The 21,338-nt window shown below is 43.5% G+C and overlaps 1 protein-coding gene across 1 annotated transcript in view; it reads right to left on the bottom strand.

The window, feature by feature from the left end:
• Window positions 1–21,338, bottom strand: part of ehbp1 (EH domain binding protein 1) — a 384,927-nt gene that overhangs the window by 261,904 nt on the left and 101,685 nt on the right. Inside the window, exons 7-8 of the mRNA XM_078405706.1 lie at window positions 18,918–19,057; window positions 8,613–8,717 (exon numbers count right to left, since the gene is read on the bottom strand). Of these exons, the coding sequence (XP_078261832.1) occupies window positions 8,613–8,717; window positions 18,918–19,057 (245 nt within the window). The remainder of the gene's footprint in view (window positions 1–8,612; window positions 8,718–18,917; window positions 19,058–21,338) is intronic.

Below are 21,338 nucleotides of genomic sequence, written 5' to 3' on the forward strand. Positions count from 1 at the left end.
TGCCTTCTCCCCATACCCCCTCACTCCGCTATCCTTAAGAGCTCTATCCAGCTCTCTCTTGAAAGCATCCAACGAACTGGCCTCCACTGCCTTCTGAGGCAGAGAATTCCACACCTTCACCACCCTCTGACTGAAAAAGTTCTTCCTCATCTCCGTTCTAAATGGCCTACCCCTTATTCTCAAACTGTGGCCCATTGTTCTGGACTCCCCCAACATTGGGAACATGTTATCTGCCTCTAATGTGTCCAATCCCCTAATTATCTTATATGTTTCAATAAGATCCCCCCTCATCCTTCTAAATTCCAGTGTATACAAGCCCAATCGCTCCAGCCTTTCAACATACGACAGTCCCGCCATTCCGGGAATTAATCTAGTGAACCTACGCTGCACGCCCTCCATAGCAAGAATATCCTTCCTCAAATTTGGAGACCAAAACTGCACACAGTACTCCAGGTGCGGTCTCACCAGGGCCCGGTACAACTGTAGAAGGACCTCTTTGCTCCTATACTCAACTCCTCTTGTTACGAAGGCCAACATTCCATTGGCTTTCTTCACTGCCTGCTGAACCTGCATGCTTCCTTTCATTGACTGATGCACTAGGACACCCAGATCTCGTTGAACTCCCCCTCCTCCTAACTTGACACCATTCAGATAATAATCTGCCTTTCTATTCTTACTTCCAAAGTGAATAACCTCACACTTATCTACATTAAACTGCATCTGCCATGTATCCGCCCACTCACACAACCTGTCCAGGTCACCCTGCAGCCTTATTGCATCTTCCTCACAATTCACACTACCCCCCAACTTAGTATCATCTGCAAATTTGCTAATGGTACTTTTAATCCCTTCGTCTAAGTCATTAATGTATATCGTAAATAGCTGGGGTCCCAGCACCGAACCTTGCGGTACCCCACTGGTCACTGCCTGCCATTCCGAAAGGGACCCATTTATCCCCACTCTTTGCTTTCTGTCTGTTAACCAATTTTCTATCCATGTCAGTACCCTACCCCCAATACCATGTGCCCTAATTTTGCCCACTAATCTCCTATGTGGGACCTTGTCGAAGGCTTTCTGAAAGTCGAGGTACACCACATCCACTGACTCTCCCTTGTCAATTTTCCTAGTTACATCCTCAAAAAATTCCAGTAGATTTGTCAAGCATGATTTCCCCTTCGTAAATCCATGCTGACTCGGAACGATCCCGTTACTGCTATCCAAATGCTCAGCAATTTCGTCTTTTATAATTGACTCCAGCATTTTCCCCACCACTGATGTCAGACTAACTGGTCTATAATTACCCGTTTTCTCTCTCCCTCCTTTCTTAAAAAGTGGGATAACATTTGCTATTCTCCAATCCACAGGAACTGATCCTGAATCTATAGAACATTGAAAAATGATCTCCAATGCTTCCACTATTTCTAGAGCCACCTCCTTAAGTACTCTGGGATGCAGACCATCAGGCCCTGGGGATTTATCAGCCTTCAGTCCCATCAGTCTACCCAAAACCATTTCCTGCCTAATGTGGATTTCCTTCAGTTCCTCCATCACCCTAGGTTCTCCAGCCCCTAGAACATTTGGGAGATTGTGTGTATCTTCCTCAGTGAAGACAGATCCAAAGTAACGGTTTAACTCGTCTGCCATTTCTTTGTTCCCCATAATAAATTCCCCTGCTTCTGTCTTCAAGGGACCCACATTTGCCTTGACTATTTTTTTCCTCTTCACGTACCTAAAAAAACTTTTGCTATCCTCCTTTATATTATTGGCTAGTTTACCCTCGTACCTCATCTTTTCTCCTCGTATTGCCTTTTTAGTTAACTTTTGTTGCTCTTTAAAAGAGTCCCAATCCTCTGTCTTCCCACTCTTCTTTGCTATGTTATACTTCCTCTCCTTTTAAGAGCAAAACTGAAGGAAGTTCCATTCTGCTCCCCCTACTCACATGCTGATGTTTTCACCACAACAAGACGACATTGCGGAGCATTTGGCTATCAGTAGCAGGATCGTTCCAAGTCAGCATGGATTTACGAAGGGGAAATCATGCTTGACTAATCTTCTGGAATTTTGAGGATGTAACTAGGAAAATGGACAGGAGAGCCGGTGGATGTTGTGTACCTTAACTTTCAGAAAGCTTCGACAAGGTCCCACATAGGAGATTAGTGGGCAAAATTAGTACATGGTACTGGGGGTTAGCACATGGTATTGGGGGTAGGGTACTGACATGGATAGTAAATTGGTTGGCAGACAGAAAGCAAAGAGTGGGGATAAATGGGTCCCTTTCAGAATGGCAAGCAGTGACTAGTGGGGTACCGCAAGACTCGGTGCTGGGACCGCAGCTATTTACAATATACATTAATGACTTAGATGAAGGGATTAAAAGTAACATTAGCAAATTTGCAGATGACACAAAGCTGGGTGGTAGTGTGAACTGTGAGAAAGATGCTATGAGGTTGCAGGGTGACTTGGACAGGCTGTGTGAGTGGGTGGATGCATGGCAGATGCAGTTTAATGTGGATAAGTGTGAGGTTATCCACTTTGGTGGTAAGAATAGGAAGGCAGATTATTATCTGAATGGTGTCAAGTTAGGAAAAGGGGACATACTGCGAGATCTGGGTGTCCTAGTGCATCAGTCACTGAAAGGAAGCATGCAGGTACAGCAGGCAGTGAAGAAAGCCAATGGAATGTTGGCCTTCATAACAAGAGGAGTTGTGTATAGGAGCAAAGAGGTTCTTCTACAGTTGTACAGGGCCCTAGTGAGACTGCACCTGGAGTACTGTGTGCAGTTTTGGTCTCCAAATTTGAGGAAGGACATTCTTGCTATTGAGGGCGTGCAGCGTAGGTTTACTAGGTTAATTCCCAGAATGGCGGGACTGTTATATGTTGAAAGACTGGAGCGACTAGGCTTGTATACACTGGAATTTAGAAGGATGAGAAGGGATCTTATCGAAACATAAAAGATTATTAAGGGGTTGGACACGTTAGAGGCAGGAAACATGTTCCCAATGTTGGGGGAGTCCAGAACCAGGGGCCACAGTTTAAGAATAAGGGGTAGGCCATTTAGAACAGAGATGAGGAAAAACCTTTTCAGTCAGAGAGTTGTAAATCTGTGGAACTCTCTGCCTCAGAAGGCAGTGGAGGCCAGTTCTCTGAATGCTTTCAAGAGAGAGCTAGATAGAGCTCTTAAGGATAGCGGAGTCAGGGGGTATGGGGAGGAGGCAGGAACGGGGTACTGATTATGAATGATCAGCCATGATCACATTGAATGGCGGTGCTAGCTCGAAGGGCCGAATAGCCTCCTCCTGCACCGATTGTCTATTGTCTAATTTGGTCTCTCACTTAAACTCCCAAATTACTTCTGGCACAGAAATCCTGTCACCTTCAGTCTCTTTCATTTAGCCTGCACTTGAATAATAACTTTTGCAGCTGTATAAACCATTTGCCCTAAGTGTACACTTTGTAACATGGACACTGTGTAGATATTTGGCAAGATAAGATTTTTTATATAAAATCTAGTCTCGCCAAGGTAACAGATGAATTTAAAACATATCTAGTTGCTTGCTTGACTCCCCGAGGCCAGGCCATAGCTGTTTCAGCACCAACTCTGGAAGGTTAAAGCTACCATTAACTTCCATTTGTTAACAGTTAAAGTTAGCAGTTCCATTAACTTCCATTTTGCATCATAATAATTGTATGTGTGAAACAGAATAAAGTAATAAGGCATGACTCAGGAAATATGACCAGACATTTAGGACTGAAATAAGGAGAACTTTCTCCATGGGGGGGGGGGGGGGGGGGGGGCAACATGGGCAAGTCTCTACCAAAGAGGCACTGGAGGGAAAGTTGATGCATACATTTAAAAAGACAGCTAGATTTCCTGACGCGAGGAAGCAACAGGAATATTTGTCCATGATCACACTGAATAGCAGGGCAGGCTCAACAGGCCAATCGATAATCCAGGTCCTATTTTTCAATTTTACAATGCATCCATCTTTGAGATGCCAATGAGTTATTAATCAGTCCAGCAGGCTTTGGATTGATGTACCGATGGCGTGATCAAGGGACAGCGTTTTGGACCTGGTCAGACATGTCAACCTTGGTTACAACTATTTGATCTCATGGCTTGGAATTAACGGCAAACAGAGCTTAGTGGCCAAGATACTGATGGATGAACCTCAGGGATACATAAATGCCAAATACATCGATGCAGTTGAAGAGATGCACAGTGAATGCAGTTCTGCAATGGACACCACACTGAATAAAAAACAAAGTGCTGAAGGAACTCAGCAAGACAGGCAGCATCTGTGAAGGGAATACACAGGCAACATTTCAGGTTGAGTTCCTTCATCAGACTGGAGTCAGGGGAGAAAGCTGGAAAAGGTAGGTGGGAGTGGGGCAAGCCGGGATACAGGTGAGGGGAGTGATTGGCAGATGGGTAAAGTAAGTGAAAAAGGCTTGATGTGAAATGGAACCAAAAGGCTGTCAGATAAGGAGAGAAGGGGTGAAATGTAAAACCGGAGGGAAGGATATGTGTGGAAGGGAACAGGGGGAGGAGGAATTAAAGGGAAATATGAGACTCAGGGATGGGAGATGCACATATGGAGGAAGGGGAAAGGACAAGGTGACTGGGGTGGTGGGAGATGGTGGGAGGAATGCATATGCACCAAGTTGGGGAGGGGGCAGGGGAGAGAGAGTTGGCATAGAGGTATTGCTTGAAATTGGAGAATTCTATGTTCATACCGCAGAGTGTAAGCTATCCCAAGAAAATATGAAAAATATGACGCAAATGACAAAAATGTCGGTATGGCAGTGAGCAAAGGAGATCCCGCAGGACCAAGCATCATTGTTCAGCGAAACAGTCACCTATCTACACTCGGTCCCGTCTGTGTAGAGGCTACATTGGGAGCACCAAATGCAATGAAGAAGTTTGGAAGAGGTTCATGTAAACTGGAAGGGCAGCTGCAGTCCCTCGATGGAAGTGAAAAAGGAGGTGTGGGGACAGGTGTTACATCACTTACAGTTGCAGTGGAAAGTACTGGGGGAGGGTGGGTAGGAAGGAACGAGTGAACCAAGGATTTGCTGAGTGAGCTAGCAGTCTCTGCACAAAGTGGAAAGGAGTTGGAATGAGATCACATTGAAGGTGCAGGAAAATAACTGCAGATGCTGGTACAAATCGAAGGTATCACAAAGTGCTGGAGTAACTCCGCGAGTCAGGCAGCATCTGTGGAGGACATGGATAGGTGACGCTTCACAGAGTGCTGGAGTAACTCAGCGGGTCAGGCAGCATCTCTGGAGAACATGGATAGGTGACGTTTCAGGTCTATAATTAGAAACATAGAAAAGATAAGTGCAGGAGTAGGCCATTTGACTCTTCGAGCCAGCACTGCCATTCAATATGATCATGGCTGATCATCTAAAATCAGTACCCCGTACCTGCTTTTACTGCATATCCCTTGATTCCTTTAGCCCTAAGAGCTAAATCTAACTGTCTCATGAAACTGAAGAGAACATCTCGAATGCCTTAGAATGGAAAGCCTCATCTTGGGAGCCGATGGGGCTGAGGCAGAGAAACTGAGAGTAAGGGATGGTGTCTTTGCAAGAGGCAGGGTAAGAGGAAGTATAGTCAAGGTAGCTGTAGAAGTCAACACTCCAACATCTGCAGTTTTTTGTGCCACCACATTAAATATATCACCCTGTGACTAACAAGATATTGTGTCTGACTTCGATAAAGAGTAAGTGGCTGTCATCAATATAGTTCAATGTTGAATGGTTTGCATTGGACATTTAGCATTAATTGGGCAAAAACTGTAAAATGTGTTGTACAAGTTGAATAATGAAATAATGCAAAGAGAGTAAAAGAACTGTGAAGCCTGGAGTGTGGCTGAACAGATTGTTTTTGCAGCAGAACATCAGGATAAGAGTGATCCACCTGTACCTGTTAGTTATGTCGTCAGCTATGTATTTGAGATATTTTTGAGAAAAAAAGTTCAAAAATTGAAATAAATAAATGTTTCAGCATAAATGTGACCTTTTGATTATTTTTGCCAATTACATTTTCATACAATTCAATTTTGATTCTTTAAGTAATGGACAATACGTAACATTTAAAATATTTCACCATCTCGCATTTGTCAGTCGTGTTGATGATACAGTATAGTTTTTAGCATGGCATAGTTTAACTGTGTAAAGGCATTTTAGATGCTCATGCAGCATTGGGATTGGGTTTCTTGGTTAAACATTCAGCTTGTGTGTTTGTCAACATGCAGATAGCTGATAACTGAATGTACAGTTAGTTATTGCCCTATAGCAGAAGTGTGTAGGTCATTTACATCTGACTTTGGCATTGGGCTTGGTTTGCATGGTTGAGCGCTTATCCTGATGTTATCGCACAAGTACTTTGTTTTTTAACACTAATTCACTTTTACCTTAAGATCACTACAACTAGGAATGTAATATACAAACCAAAGGATTACTTTACTTAAATGTATAATAAAGGTATCTTACTTCCCCTTTATATTTTTTAGACAATTATTAAATACTTAGATATTGGAGAATCAACAGCACCTACCCTTTGTAAGAACTTTGAATTAGTATTTAAGGCCTTCTTTGTTAATTGAATAGTGTTCTTTTAATTTCATTTTTACCAACAAGGACAGAACTATTTACAGAATTCACGGGGGCCACAGTTGATGGCATAAATACACAATGGAGCATCTGCATCAGAGAAAGATTTAAAACACAACTGCAGATGCTGTAATCTTGAGCAAACACAAAGTGCTGGAGGAACACCGTAAGACAGTATCTGTAGAGGATTTCACTTTGGGGCCCTTCTTCAGACAGAATTCCCCCCACAGGTACTGCCTGATCCACTGAGTTCCTCCAGCACTTTGCATTTTGTTCAAAGAAAACTTTACCATTATTTTCTATTCATCATAATCAATAATTCACATGTTATACCATAGTAATGCATCAGTGAAGCCTATGCAATTTTTCTTCAAATCAAAACTCAAGAGCAAGCCAATTAATCTGCAAGCTTTGTATTTTATCTCTGCCACACGGCACTACAAATATCTTCTACCTGGAACACTTGGCAGTAAATCAGGACCAAACTATAAACCATAAGACAGGAGATAAATTAGGCCATTTGGCTCTTGCTATCATGCACGACAGATAGTTTTTTCTAAAATTATTTTATAATTAAAAGATAATTTATCAAAAATATCTAGTGATCCACAATATAATATTCAACGTGATTTTCTGACTTTAACACTCTACAATAATAGTTCGATTTTTCATTTCCACTCAAGTTGCCACCCACAAAATAGTCAAACATCGGAACTTTCATCATTGTACCAGAAGGCTAACAGGTTCATAAAAGGTTTGGTCATTTAGAGGACTGGCCTAACTAATTAATTATTGAACAAGCAGCAGATCACTTTCAGAAAAGACCTGCACCTGAGATCAGGGAATTCAGTCAAAATCCAGAATTCAACGTTTTTGGCACCAATCAAAAACAAGAAAGTTTCCCACTACCCTAGGGAATCCAGCAAATTAAATAGATTTACCATGAGTTAATAAGATCAACATTAAAAACTTGTCTATCAAGGAATGCTACATTGTGCTGTTTGTGTTTTTCTAAAATATTTTATATTTCGGTTTCCACCATAATTTCCAATCAGGGAACTGACATTCTACAAAAATTCTTAGCTTTTAAAGGCAGTGAGTTTAAATTGACACCCATGAGTTAGGAGAAATTGCCTCATGCTTAGATTGTCAAAACCATGATACCTCCACATGACGCTCTCTATCTGACCCAAGGTAGTGTTAGTTTCTCCTGAGTCTCTCATTATAACAGAAGCCTCCCATCATCTTATGATCTTTAACAGCCTGTTCCAAGGCTTGAACAACCTTTCCCCTGCCTAATGTATTAGAGAATTCCTGGTGAGAAAAACAAATCAGAAGGCAGGCATGATCTCTCTGCATAATTGAGGCAGAATGGGGGTAGAGAGGAGACTATTTCATCCTCTAACAGAAAGACAAGACAGCTTCAGAAACCTATGTTTTACTCTTACAAAATATCAGGACACACACTCTGGTGAAACCACACCCATTGGGAGGTATTGGATGTGCACTTTCTTGAAATAATCCCAAACTTAAAAACCAGGATACAAACATATTCCAGTACTAGAAAGGAATGATTCCACCCCACAAGGTCAATTGTTTCCTGCAATCATTCCCAATTGGCTAACCAATAGATAACGTTGACTACAACAAAAGAAGAAAAACAGGTTATTCAATCAACTTTTTTTCTGACTGTGACATTAAATAGTGGTCTGAATTCAAGACTTTACACATATGCAGAACAGAATCCCACATGCAGCACTCTGCATCCCTAGTAGTTACCAGCTTTAGTACGGGGAGAAATGCACTAGATATGTACTGCTGCACCACAGACAGCAAATGAAAAAGGGCATGCATGCAATTACCAAAGAGCATATCAGCAGATACAAGAAAATAATTTAAGCAAAAGCAAAACAAGTGAGGTGACAGAACATTACAGCTCACCAACTACAGCACAGAAGCAGAGCATGAAAGAGAAAGGAAGAAAGCATGTAGACCTTCAGAAGAACTGGTTGATTTAGCTGCAGGCTTATTTGCTTGTTTTAGGCAGTCATCGTGTTCTTCATCTAAGCTGCTCAGAGCATTCAACTGGTTTACTATCTCTGTAAACACAAGCCAGTCGAAATAATCATGTCAGGAATTTCTGCAACAAGCGGAGGCATAGTGCTCCCAAAAGACATTCCTTATCAGATTCATCTTATGTCTCATTTGCAATTCTCACAGCACTTTAATGTTACTCATAATGTGTACAATTACTTCAAAAATGAACCAAAATCTCTCTTGCTTGTAAACAACCAAATGCTCTGTTCAGTTGCTCAAGTTGTATTCCTGTGTGATATGCTTCAATCAGAAACACATGCAGAAAGGATGTCCAGTATCATTAGAACCGAAGATTAAACTTTCATCATATTTTACAAGGTTTTTGTATTTAACATCATTAGTCGTGAGTAGTTGTTGATTAACAATGGTAGAAAAAACATTATAATGAACACAGATTCTTAACCGTACTGCAATGACCAAGTCAATTGGCGTTAATAAACCAATTGTTTTAAATGCCCTGCCCTGCACACGATGTTGAGCAGCAGTTGTAAATGCCCCAGTACACGATGTTGAGCAGCAGTGGCCAACATTCAGTCTTCAACAGAGTTCTTCAGCATCACATTTCAATGTTTTCAGCCACGTTAAATATTCAAGGCGGGGGTTATGGGGAGAAGGCAGGAGAATAGGGTTAGGAGGGAGAGGTAGATCAGCCATGATTGAATGGCGGAGTAGACTTGATGGGCCGAATGGCCTAATTCTACTCCTATTCCTTATGACCTTACTTTAAAATATATCATGCTGAGAAGTTCTTAAATGCCTTGTCTGTAAGCATTCTTCTATTGCATTGTTTAATTTACACAAAAATGCTTTAAGAAATAAGAAAAAGGTCAAAGAGAGTACTATGCTTTCAAAATAAGCTGCTCCTCTCACGTCAAGATCAACTCCCATGGACCATTAGTGTTCAGCTCTGAGGTGATCATTCACCATAAAATCTTCAATAGAATGTTTCTGGTTGTCTCTTACTTGCATACTGGACAAACTCTGCCTCTGTGGTTTTGTAATCTTTAGTGAAAGTTTATTCACATGGTGTTCTCTAATCTTCATTAAATACGGTTTATGTTCATTTATTTTTATTGCAATAATTAAACTCATTTTATTAAGCACATTTAACAATTCTTCTTCCTTTGATTGCTCCAAACTTTGTAATCACCTATAGAACCTCCCACCCCATTGATAAGATTGTTTCTTGTCATATAATTCCTAAACCCTTCTCTACTCTGCTGGTTTTTATTTGCAGCACATAGTTTCTATGTACCATAGAAAGTTGAGAACACCGCACATTTGCAGCTGTATTTTGACTTTACACACTTTCCCAGCTCTATGAAAGCATCTGCAAACATTCTACAATTCCCCTCTTCACCAACTTCTCAAGGTCATTGCTGTGATAGAACAGCAGGTTCCACACTCTAACCAAGTGAGACTAAGACAAGCAACTGAAATATGTCGGAAGGAACTGCAGATGCTGGTTTAAACTAAAGATAGACACAAAAAGCTAGAGTAACTCAGCGGGACAAGCAGCATCTCTGGAGAGAAGGAATGGGTAACGTTTCGGGTCTGAAGAAGGGTCTCGATCCGAAAAGTCACCCATTCTTTCTCCAGAGATAGTCTGTCCCGCTAAGTTACTCCAGTTTTTTGTGTCTATCTTCAACTGAAATATGTACCTCTTCCCAATTTCTTACTCTTCCAAGGTAATTTGCAGTGATTTACCTCTGATTTATGGGTCACAATATTATGCTGCATATAATGCATTTTTATTTATATAGCGCTTTTCATATACTCATAGACGCTTTACAGAGATTTAGAGAACATAGGGAAATGAATAAATAGATAAATAAATAAATAAGTAAACGAACAGGTGGAGGGTGCAGGTGGGAGTGTGCCTGTGGAGGAGGTAGGTCAGGTAGGATGGGGCCAGGTTATGGAGGGCTTTGTAGGTTATGAGGAGGATTTTGTACTGGATTTTCTGGGGGATGGGGAGCCAGTGGAGTTTGTAAAGGACGGGGGTGATATGGTCACGGATCGGGGTGTGGGTGAGTAGACGGGCAGCGGAGTTTTGAATGTATTGAAGTTTACTGATGATTTTTGAGGGTGCGCCATAGAGGCTGTTGCAGTAGTCCAGACGGGAGGTGATGAAGGCATGGATGAGGGTTTCTGCAGCTGTGGAGGAGAGGGATGGACAGAGACGGGCAATGTTTTTGAGGTGGAAGAAGGCTGTCTTTGTGATGTGTTTGATGTGTTTGTCGAAGGAGAGGGTTTGATCAAAGATGATTCCAAGATTCCGGATGTGAGGGGAGGTGGATACTGGGAGACCATCAATGTTGAGGATGAAGTTTTGGGTGGATTTGGTGAGCGTTTTTGGACCAATGATGATGATTTCAGATTTGTTGCAATTGAGTTTGAGGAAATTTGATTGAAGCCAAGATTTTATTTCAGTGATGCAGTTTGTCAGTGTAGAGTGTGTGGTGGGGGAGATTGACTTGGTGGAGATGAGGAGCTGGATATCATCGGCGAAGCAGTGGAAGTTGAGACCATGACGGCGGATTAATTGACCAAGGGGGAACAGGTAGAGGATGAAGAGGAGGGGGCCAAGGACTGAGCCTTGGAGGACACCTTGGGGGAGGGGAGCGGTGGGGGATTTCAGTTGTTAATGGAGATGAACTGGTGTCTGTCCGAGAGGTAAGATTTGAACCAGGATAGGGCTGTGCCGGTGATGTTAAGGGAGGTTTCAAGTCGGGTGAGGAGAATGGAGTGATTTATGGTGTCAAAGGCGGCGCTGAGGTCAAGTAGGATGAGGATGTTGAGGTTGCCAGCATCGGAGGAGAGGAGAATGTCGTTTGTGATTTTGAGGAGCGCAGTTTCAGTACAGTGGTTTGAGCGGAATCCGGATTGGAAAGTTTCATACAGGTTATTGGTAGAGAGGTGGTATTTGAGTTGGGAAGCTACAGCACGTTCCAAAACTTTGGACAGAAAGGGTAGGTTGGAGATTGGTCTGAAGTTGTTTGGGGTGTCAGGGTTTAGACCAGGTTTTTTCCGAATGGGGGTGACAGCAGCGATTTTGAGGGATGGCGGGACGATGCCAGTGGACAGGGAGGAGTTTATTGTTGCAGTGATAAGTGGAGAGAGAGCAGGAAGGCAGGCCTTGACAAAGCTGGAGGGGATGAGGTCCAGAGAGCAGGTGGCAGTTTTTATTCCTGTGAAGAGGTCAGAGAGGTCGGTAAGAATATAGTAAGAATTGAAGTCATTTTAGCAGCAAAATACTTTCATTTCAGACTCAAACAAAGAATTCAGAATTACAATAATTCCAAGTTTACTGATACCACTGTATGATCTCTATACACTGCCTTTAAAATGTCGGTGCTTGCAGCATTTGGAAGGAATTCTGAATCATATCATATCCTGAAGAATGGGTTGTTACCTAAGTATTCTCAATGCTGAATCTAAAGTGTTCCCATCCAGTTAACATGTACAATTCCATTGTTCTCCCTTTAGCTGGAAGTTTATCCATTCACTGGTTACAGTGGAAGGAAAAATATTTCCATTTGAATCCATCTATTGAGTAAAACTCTCGTTTGTTTGTTTGTTTGTTTGTTCCTGAACTAGATAAAACAGTAGACGATAGCGCGACAATTTTAGGCCCACCTTACTTGCCGTCTTCCCTTTGGTGCTAATGGAAGTTTCATTGATATCAGTGTTATAGTTTTATTCACATTTTAAAGTTTAAATCTATCTCCTAGGGAGGGAAGAGGGAGGGAGGGAGGGAGGGGGTGGAGGGAGGGAGAGTAAGGGGGGTTGAAGGGGATGGAGTGGGGGAAGGGGTGATGGGGGAGATGGGGATGGGCAGAGGGGAGGGGGAAAAGGGGAGGGAAAGAGGGGAGGGGAAGAGGGGAGGGGGAAGAAGGGAGGGGGAAGAGGGGAGGGGGAAGAGGGGAGGGGGAAGAGGGGAGGGGGAAGAGGGGAGGGGGAAGAGGGGAGGGGGAAAAGGGGAGGAGGAAGAGGGGAGGGGAAGAGGGGAGGGGAAGAGGGGAGGGGGAAGAGGGGAGGGGAAGAGGGGAGGGGGGAGAGGGGAGGGGGAAGAGGTGGGGGGAGGGGGAAGAGGGGAGGGGGAAGAGGGGGAGGGGGAAGAGGGGAGGGGGAAGAGGGGAGTGGGAAGAGGGGAGGGGAAGAGGGGAGGGGGAAGAGGGGAGAGGTGGGGGGAGGAGGAGGGGGGAAGGGGGAGGGGAGGGTGGAGGGGGAGGGGGAGGGTGCTGCACCAATGCAGGAGAGGTTTGGGGCCCAACGGGTCCACTTGGTCTAGTTTGACTTAACATCGCCAGATATTAGCTTCCTTTAAAGATGATGAATAATGTTAAACACTTCTGTTACAAAAAGCTCAGGATGATGTCAATTATTGAAATATAGGCAAATAATTTGCTACATAAAAATAATTGAAATGGAATAAATGCAAAGATATTTACTCTCACCATTGCCTCAGGCAACAGAACCATTTATAATAAATTTAATTTTGAATTTATGAATCAGACATTTTAGTTTTGTGAATAAGCTTGCACATGGTTAGCAATTTGTTCTGTTTTTATGGCATAACCGTTCATAAGTGCTGAAAACATATCAGCCCAAATAATGACAGTCAGAAGCAAACTCATTGCCACGGATTGTGGAGGCCAAGTCATTGGATATTTTTAAGGCGGAGATTAACAGATACTTAATTGGTATAGGTGTCAGGGATTATGGGGAGGAGGCAGGATAATGGGGTTGAGAGGGAAAGATAGGTCAGCCATGATCGAATGGCAGTATAGACACAATGGGCCGAATGGCCTACTTCTGCCCCTATGACATGAACATGATCATGGAACCATAGAAAATAGGTGCAGGAGTAGGCCATTTGTCCCTTCGAGCCAGCACCAGCATTCAATATGATCGTGGCTGATCATTCAAAATCAGTACCCTGTTCCTGATTTTTCCCCATATCCCTTGATTCCGTTAGCCCTAAGAGGTAAATCTAACTCTCTCTTGAAAACATCCAGTGAATTTTCCTCCACTGCCTTTTGTGGCAGAGAATTCCACAGATTCACAATTCAACTCAATTATTTGATCAACTCAAACTTTGGAACAAGTGTCACAAGCCTTTTGCAAACCTTGAATTTATAACATCTTGTTAGAAAACTAGGTTCCAGGCAAATTATGGGTTGGATGACAAATTGTATCTTGATGAATGAACTTATCATGGTGGAACCGATTTATATAACAATTGATAATTTTAACTTTAAACTGTTATTAAACCAATCAGAAAATACCAATAAAATCTAATCTTAAAGTTGAGGAAAGTTAATGTTGAGATCATAATATCCTGTTATTCAAAACTGTTACATTTTAAAAAATCAAAAAGATGTTTTCACAACAGTATTGTGATTGTTGTCTCAATCAGAAGCCATTCAAAGAAACAAATGCAACCCCAAGTACATCAACGATACAAAGATGCACTGTGACTATTTTAGTTATTAGTTGAACATCTAATTTCTAATACTCAGCGTGGACACACTTATGTTAACAAGAAACATGCAGAGTAAGATTTACCAAACATTGTTCATCAGACCCAAAAAACAAAGTAGCAAAGTATTCCTCAATCAAAATAATTGTCAACGTTATTCTCCTTTATTTATCAAGATATATATATTGGTTTATGGTGAACCCACGGCATTAACAGTCCAAGGTTCTGCAATACAAGTGTTGCTGAATGTCAAGGAAGATGATGAAATGCTCCTTTGTTGGAAATAATAATAATAATAATAATAATAATATTCATTTATTGTCATTGCAACGAGTACAACGAAATTAAAAAATAGCCAATCCTGATGGTGCGTAAAAACATATATGCAATAAATGCAAAAACAAATAAATACAATTATATTAAGTACAAAAGATTTTTTAACAGTGTTGCCTAGTGCAGAAGGTAGTGTTCAGTTCTCGTATGGCCCTGGGGTAAAAACTGTTCTTAAGTCTGTTTGTTCGGGATTTGATCGACTTGAAACGTCGACCAGAGGGCAGATGAACAAACAGACGGTGGCCGGGGTGGGATGGATCTTTTATTATTTTGCCTGCTCTACTGAGGCAGCGTAGGCTGAACAGGTGCTCCAGGGAGGGCAGTGAGCAACCGATGATCTTCTGGGCCGTCGTGATGACCCTCTGAAGGGCCTTCCTGTCCTTTTCTGAGCAGCTGGCATACCATGTGGTTATACAGTATGCCAGCACACTCTCGATGGAGCAGCGATAGAAGGACATCATGAGCTTCTCCTGCAGGTTGATTTTCCTGAGGATCCTCAGGAAGTGGAGTCTCTGCTGTGCCTTCTTCACTGTGGTGATGGTGTTGGTAGACCAGGTAAGATCCTCTGCGATGTGCGTACCCAGGAACCTGAAAGCGGGTACCCTTTCCACACAGACCCCATTGATGTAGAGTGGGTCGTATTCTACACTGGTTTTCCTGAAGTCAATTATAAGTTCCTTTGTTTTGGAGGAGTTCAGGACAAGATTGTTCACTGAACACCATGCTGCCAGCCTTTGGATTTCATCCCTGTAGGCTGTCTCATCTCCTCCTGAGATGAGTCCAACCACAGTCGTGTCATCCGCGAACTTGATGATGGTGTTGGTGGGATGGGTGGGGGCGCAGTCGTGAGTGTAGAGGGAGTAAAGGATGGGGCTCAACACACAGCCCTGTGGTGAGCCGGTGCTCAGTGTAATGGTGGAGGAGAGGTGAGGGCCTATTTTGACGGTTTGGGGGCGGTTGGTCAGGAAGTCCTTGATCCATTGGCAGATGGTTTGGGAAAATCCAAGGTCGGAAAGTTTGGTGACCAGTCTGCTCGGGATGACCGTGTTAAAGGCAGAGCTGAAGTCGAGGAAGAGCATCCTCACATAGCTCCCCTGGTGTTCAAGGTGGGTCAGTGCAGTGTGAAGAGCAGTGTCGATGGCATCTCCTGTAGACCTATTTGCTCTGTAGGCAAACTGGTATGGGTCGAAGGTGGGTGGGAGGCTGGCTTTGATGTGCTGCAGGACCAGTCTCTCGAAGCACTTTGTGATGACCGGTGTGAGTGCTACCGGACGGTAGTCGTTAAGGCCGCTGATGACAGACTTTTTCGGCAGTGGGATGATTGTGGCGGACTTCAGGCAGGGAGGGATGGTGGATTTTAAAAGGGACAGGTTGAAAATTTTTGTGAAGACCTCAGATAATTGGTCTGCACATTCCCTCAGCACTCTGCCCGTCACACCATCGGGGCCTGCAGCTTTCCTGGGATTCACTGCTCTGAGCACGCGCTTAACATCATACTCCTGCACAGTGAAGGTGTTGCTGTCAGGTGCTCGAGAGGGTGTTATGTCTGCCACTGCAGCTTTCACCTCGAAACGAGCAAAGAAACAGTTAAGTTCCTCTGCCAGCGAGGCGTCGCCGTCGGCAGTCGTGCGGTTGCTGGTCTTGTAGTTGGTGATGTGCTGGATGCCTTGCCATACCCGCCGTGGGTCATTGTTGGTAAAGTGGTCCTCAATCTTCCTCTTGTAGGACGCTTTGGCATCCTTGATGCCTTTCTTCAGGTTGGTTCTAGCGGCACTGTATAGAGCTCTATCACTAGACCTGAAGGCGGTGTTACGGTCCTTGAGGAGAGACCTGACATCCTTTGTCATCCAGGGCTTCTGATTGGGATACAACCGGATACGTTTGTCGACGGTGACATTGTCAACACAGTTTTGGATGTAGCAGAGTACAGTTGATGTATACTCCTCCAAGTCCTGATCCTCAAAAATATCCCAGTTGGTCCTTTCGAAGCAATCCTGCAGCTGCGAGGAAGCTCCTTCAGGCCATGTCTTAACAGTCTTTATGGTGACTGGAGCTTTCCTCCTGAGTGGGGTGTATGCTGGAGTTAAGAATATGGACAGGTGATCTGACTGCCCCAGGTGTGGTAGTGGTGCTGACCTGAAACCCTTCTTAATATTTGAATAAACCTTGTCTAGTGTGTTTTTCCCCCTGGTAGCACATCTTATGTGTTGTTCAAGTTTCGGGAGAACTGACTTTAGGTCTGCATGATTGAAGTCCCCGGCTATGATGTGGGCTGCTTCTGGATATGTGCTCTGTTGTGAGTTTATTGCACCGAGCAGGTAGCCTAAAGCTGTGCTAGCGTTAGCATTCGGTGGGATCTTCTGCAATCAAATGATGATATCAGAGAACACAGAGCAGTAGAACACAGGATCATGCACTTAGATCTTGCACACAATCTTGCCTGCGTCTCTTCTTTAAACTTAGACCTTTTCACCTTAAGGCTATGCCCTCTAGTCTATGACATTTTTATCCTGGACAAATGGTTCTGACTGCCTATCCAGAAAGTCTTCCTATTCTACTTCTGCTATTCTGAGTTACAATTCACCCGGTTACATAGCTGACTCTTCCATAGCTCTGCAATCAAACAAGATTATTCAGCAGTCTCTGCACAATATCCAGATTCTCATAGTGGATTCATGGTGTACACTATCAAGTATCTTGCCAATAAAACTATTGGGACACATAAACGAAAGGCAAATATTTAAAGTCAGTGGTCAGGGAGGTTTCTCAGTGAAAATTGAAATATCTGTGTCATGGTAATGTAAATCTCCCCTGGGTAATAAGGGCAAAAGGCTCCTAAAGAACCCCTCGTTGTGTGATATTCGTACAGCACGAGGTACAGCCACAATCATTTCACGTAATTTCAAGAAATCCACTTTTTTGTTCATATTTGGCACAGAGTTGTTTTCGGAGATGTGCTTCTGAGAAAACCATGCATTACTTAGTGTCCAGACGCAAAACGTCAACAATCCTTTTTCCCCAGAGTTGCTGCCTGATGAGCTGAGTTACTCCAACACTCATTAATCTAACTGAGCACATTATTGGTCCATACATGCCTCGTGACTACACTGTTTATCACATCTTCCATCACTTTGAGAGTAGGATAGAAGAATGGGAATCGGATTGTCCTGCTTGATTTTAGACAGAACATATTTGGGAAAGCTTCCTAATTTCTATGTTTATGCAAGCGTTGAGGTTACGTTGGAACAATTTGGCCAAAGGAATGGCTATTTCTAGATTTATCGCACCTTAAGCACTATAGTCGGTATGCTTCTGTGTCTATGAGTTGGCTTCATCCAATGCTCTCAGAGCTTTCTGCACATATTGTGGAATTAACTGAACTCATCAAGGTTGGCTCAAGTGATTGTGGGCATTTCAGGAGCAAATGGAAATGGATCATCCAATGGCACTCATTGCAAAAGATGTTTGCAGATTTACAACGGTCTTGCTTGACCTGCAAGTTCCCTACGGTATCTAAAATTTATAACCCATCACCTCTTGGTAAATTCTAAAGAAAAGATTAATTACTACTCTTATCATTTTTTATGTTACCATGTTGAAAACGTTGTTTTCCCTGGAGCAGAGAAGGCTGAGAGGGGACATGATCAAGGTGTACAAGATCATGAGGGGCATAGATAAGGTAGATGGCGGGGAACTTCTTCCACTGGTGGAAGGTTCAACAACGAGGGGACATAGATACAGGGTAAGGGGAGGGAGGTTTCGGGGGGATGTGAGAAAGAACTTTTTCACCCAGAGGGTGGTTGGAGTCTGGAACTCACTGCCTGGGGTGGTGGTGGAGGCTGGAACACTCACAACGTTTAAGAGGCATTTGGATGGGCACTTGAAATGCTACAACATTCAGGGCTACGGTCCAAATGTGGGAAAATGGGATTAAAATTAGACTGTGTTTGGTAACGGGCGGCGCGGACACGATGGGCCGAAGGGCCTCTTTCTGTGCTGTAGGACTCTATGACTCTATAAACAGTTAACAATCAGACTGAATCCTAATCAAAAACACGCAAGAACATTAAACTCAATAGTGTAAAATAAACAAACGTGTCAATCATAACTTAAGATTCATGGCATCTCCTTTATGACCTCTGGAAACAGTACACATTTTTCACCCCGAACGGTCTTCAAAGATGTATCAATAATGAAAGAAATGGAAAAGTTAAACATACTATAATGTCCATGAGAATGAAATATGAAATAGCCTTTACTGCAGACAGAATAAATGAAAGCAAAAAACAATATTAATGCATCTTCAACCATAATATAACCCACTATCTAATGCCAAAGTTCTCTCTCACTATTTTAATTTGAAGTAGTTAATAAGAGATCAAACCTGTGATCTTTGCTGACTTTTCTTCTTGATTCACCCGGTTTTCTTCTTCATCTTCATTTTCTTCCTCAAAGTCATCCAAGTTTCCAATATCAGCTTGTTTCATGCTCATTAGACTAGCCAGGCTTTGCATATCCTCATCCCTGTTTATCAGAATCAAATCTCATGAAAAGCTGTGGGCATATTTCAGAATGTTCATTGACAAAATTGATATTTATCTGGTAAAAACAGATTATCCCGAGTCCCCGTGCAAGGTCAGGGCAGGTGAGATGCCACCAAATATGAAAACAAATGCACTGTCTCTCTCATCGAGGGGTGGAGATGGGGGGGGGGGGGGTGGAGGAGGGGGTGGAGGAGGGGGGGTGGAGGAGGGGGGTGGAGGAGGGGGGGTTGAGGAGGGGGGTGGAGGAGGGAAGGTGGAGGAGGGAAGGTGGAGGTGGGGGGGTGGGCGGAGGAGGGGAGGTGGAGGAGGGGGGTGGAGGAGAGGGGGTGGAGGAGGGGGTGGAGGAGGGGGGTGGAGGAGGGGAAAAGGAATCTACCCAGCAATATAATCTGCATATCAAAGAAACAATAATGGCAGAGTTCTTGCAGTAAATTAATTGCCAAAAAGTTCTACTACGCCCCATCCGTGACTCGAATCCTAGCGCTGACACTCGATCGATGAGACCGACGTCAGGCAGAGCCACAGTGGTGGGTGACTCCATTGTCTGAGGTGCGGATGGCAGATTCTGTGGCGACAGGCGAGACTCGAGTAAGGTGTGTTGCCTCCCTGGAGCCAGGGTCCAAGACGTCTCAGACCAACTTCAGAACATCCTCGAGAGGGAAGGTGAGCAGCCGGAAGTAGATGTGCATGTGGGCACAAATGACGTGGGTAAGAAGAGGAAGGAGGTTCTGCAACGTAAATATAGAGAACTAGGCAGGAGGCTGAAAAGCAGGACTTCTAGGATGGTTAGCTCTGGGTTGCTTCCAGTACCTCGTGCTAGTGAAAATAGGAACAGGGAGATAGGGGATTTGAATGTGTGGCTGAGAAGTTGGTGCAGGGGGCAGGGATTTAGATTTCTAGATCACTGGAATCTCTTCTGGGGCAGGGGTGACCTGTACAAAAGGGACTGTCTGCACCTTAATTGGAAGGGGACCGACATTCTGGTAGGCAGGTTTGTTAGTCCTACATGGGTGGGTTTAAACTAAAAGGTGGGGAGGGGGGGGGGGGGAGGGGGGGGGGGGGGGGGGGGGGCGTGGAGTCAACAACGTGGACCTGGATCCATGCAGCTAACGGGAAAGAGATTAGGAATGGTCACATTTAAACTGGCAGGGCAGGGGGATGGGACCCAATGCAAAGAGACAGAGGGCAATGAAAGGAAGGCAGAAGCAAAAGGTAGAAGGGAGATAAGCAAAACTAACCTGAAAGCTTTGTGCCTTAATGCGAGGAGCATTTGAAATAAGGTGGATGAATTGAATACACAGTTAGTAGTTAAGGGTTATGATATAGTTGGAATTACGGGGAAATGGCTCCAGGGTGACCAAGGCTGGGAGCTAATCATGCAGGGGTATTCGATATTCAGGAAGGATAGACAGAAAGGAAGAGGAGGTGAGGTGGCATTGCTGGTTAAAGAGGAGATTTATGTAATAGCAAGGAGAGACATTAGTTTGGATGCTGTAGAATCGGTATGGATAGAACTGCGAAATAGCCAAGGGCAGAAAATGCTTCTTGGAGAGGTATACAGACCACCAAACAACAGTAGGGAGGTTGGGGATAGCATCAAGCAGGGATTAGGGATGTGTGCAGCAATGGTACAGCAGTTATCATGGGTGACATTTAATCTACATATAGATTGGCCCATCCAAATTGGTAACAATGCTGAGGAGGAGGATTTCCTGGAATGTATATGGGATGGGTTTTTTAAATAATATATTTTTACAATAATAAATTTTACAATATATAGGAACCGACTAGAGGGCAGGCCATCCTAGACTGAGTATTGTGTAATGAGGAAGGATTAGTTAGCGATCTTGTTGTGCAAGGCCCCTTGGGCAACAGTGATCATAAAATGGTGGAATTCTGCATTAGGATGGAGAGTGACACGGTTAATTCAAAGACTAGGGTCCTGAACTTGAATAAAGGAGACTTTGAAGGTAAGAGTCAGGAATTGGCTAGAATAATAATAATAATAATAATAATATATTTATTTTATATAGCGCCTTATCACATGCTCAAAGCGCTTTACAAATACATTTAACATAAAGACAAACAGACAAACTAGACTGGCAAATGATACTTAAAGGGTTGACAGTGGCGATGCAATGGCGAAGATTTAAAGACCGCATGGATGAACTCCAGAAATTGTTCATCCCTGTCTGGTGAAAAAATAAAACGAAGAAAGCGGCTCAACCGTGGCTGACGAGGGAAGTCAAGGATCGCGTTAA

This window comes from Rhinoraja longicauda, chromosome 9, assembly GCF_053455715.1.
Source record: "Rhinoraja longicauda isolate Sanriku21f chromosome 9, sRhiLon1.1, whole genome shotgun sequence".
Lineage (NCBI taxonomy): Eukaryota > Metazoa > Chordata > Chondrichthyes > Rajiformes > Arhynchobatidae > Rhinoraja > Rhinoraja longicauda.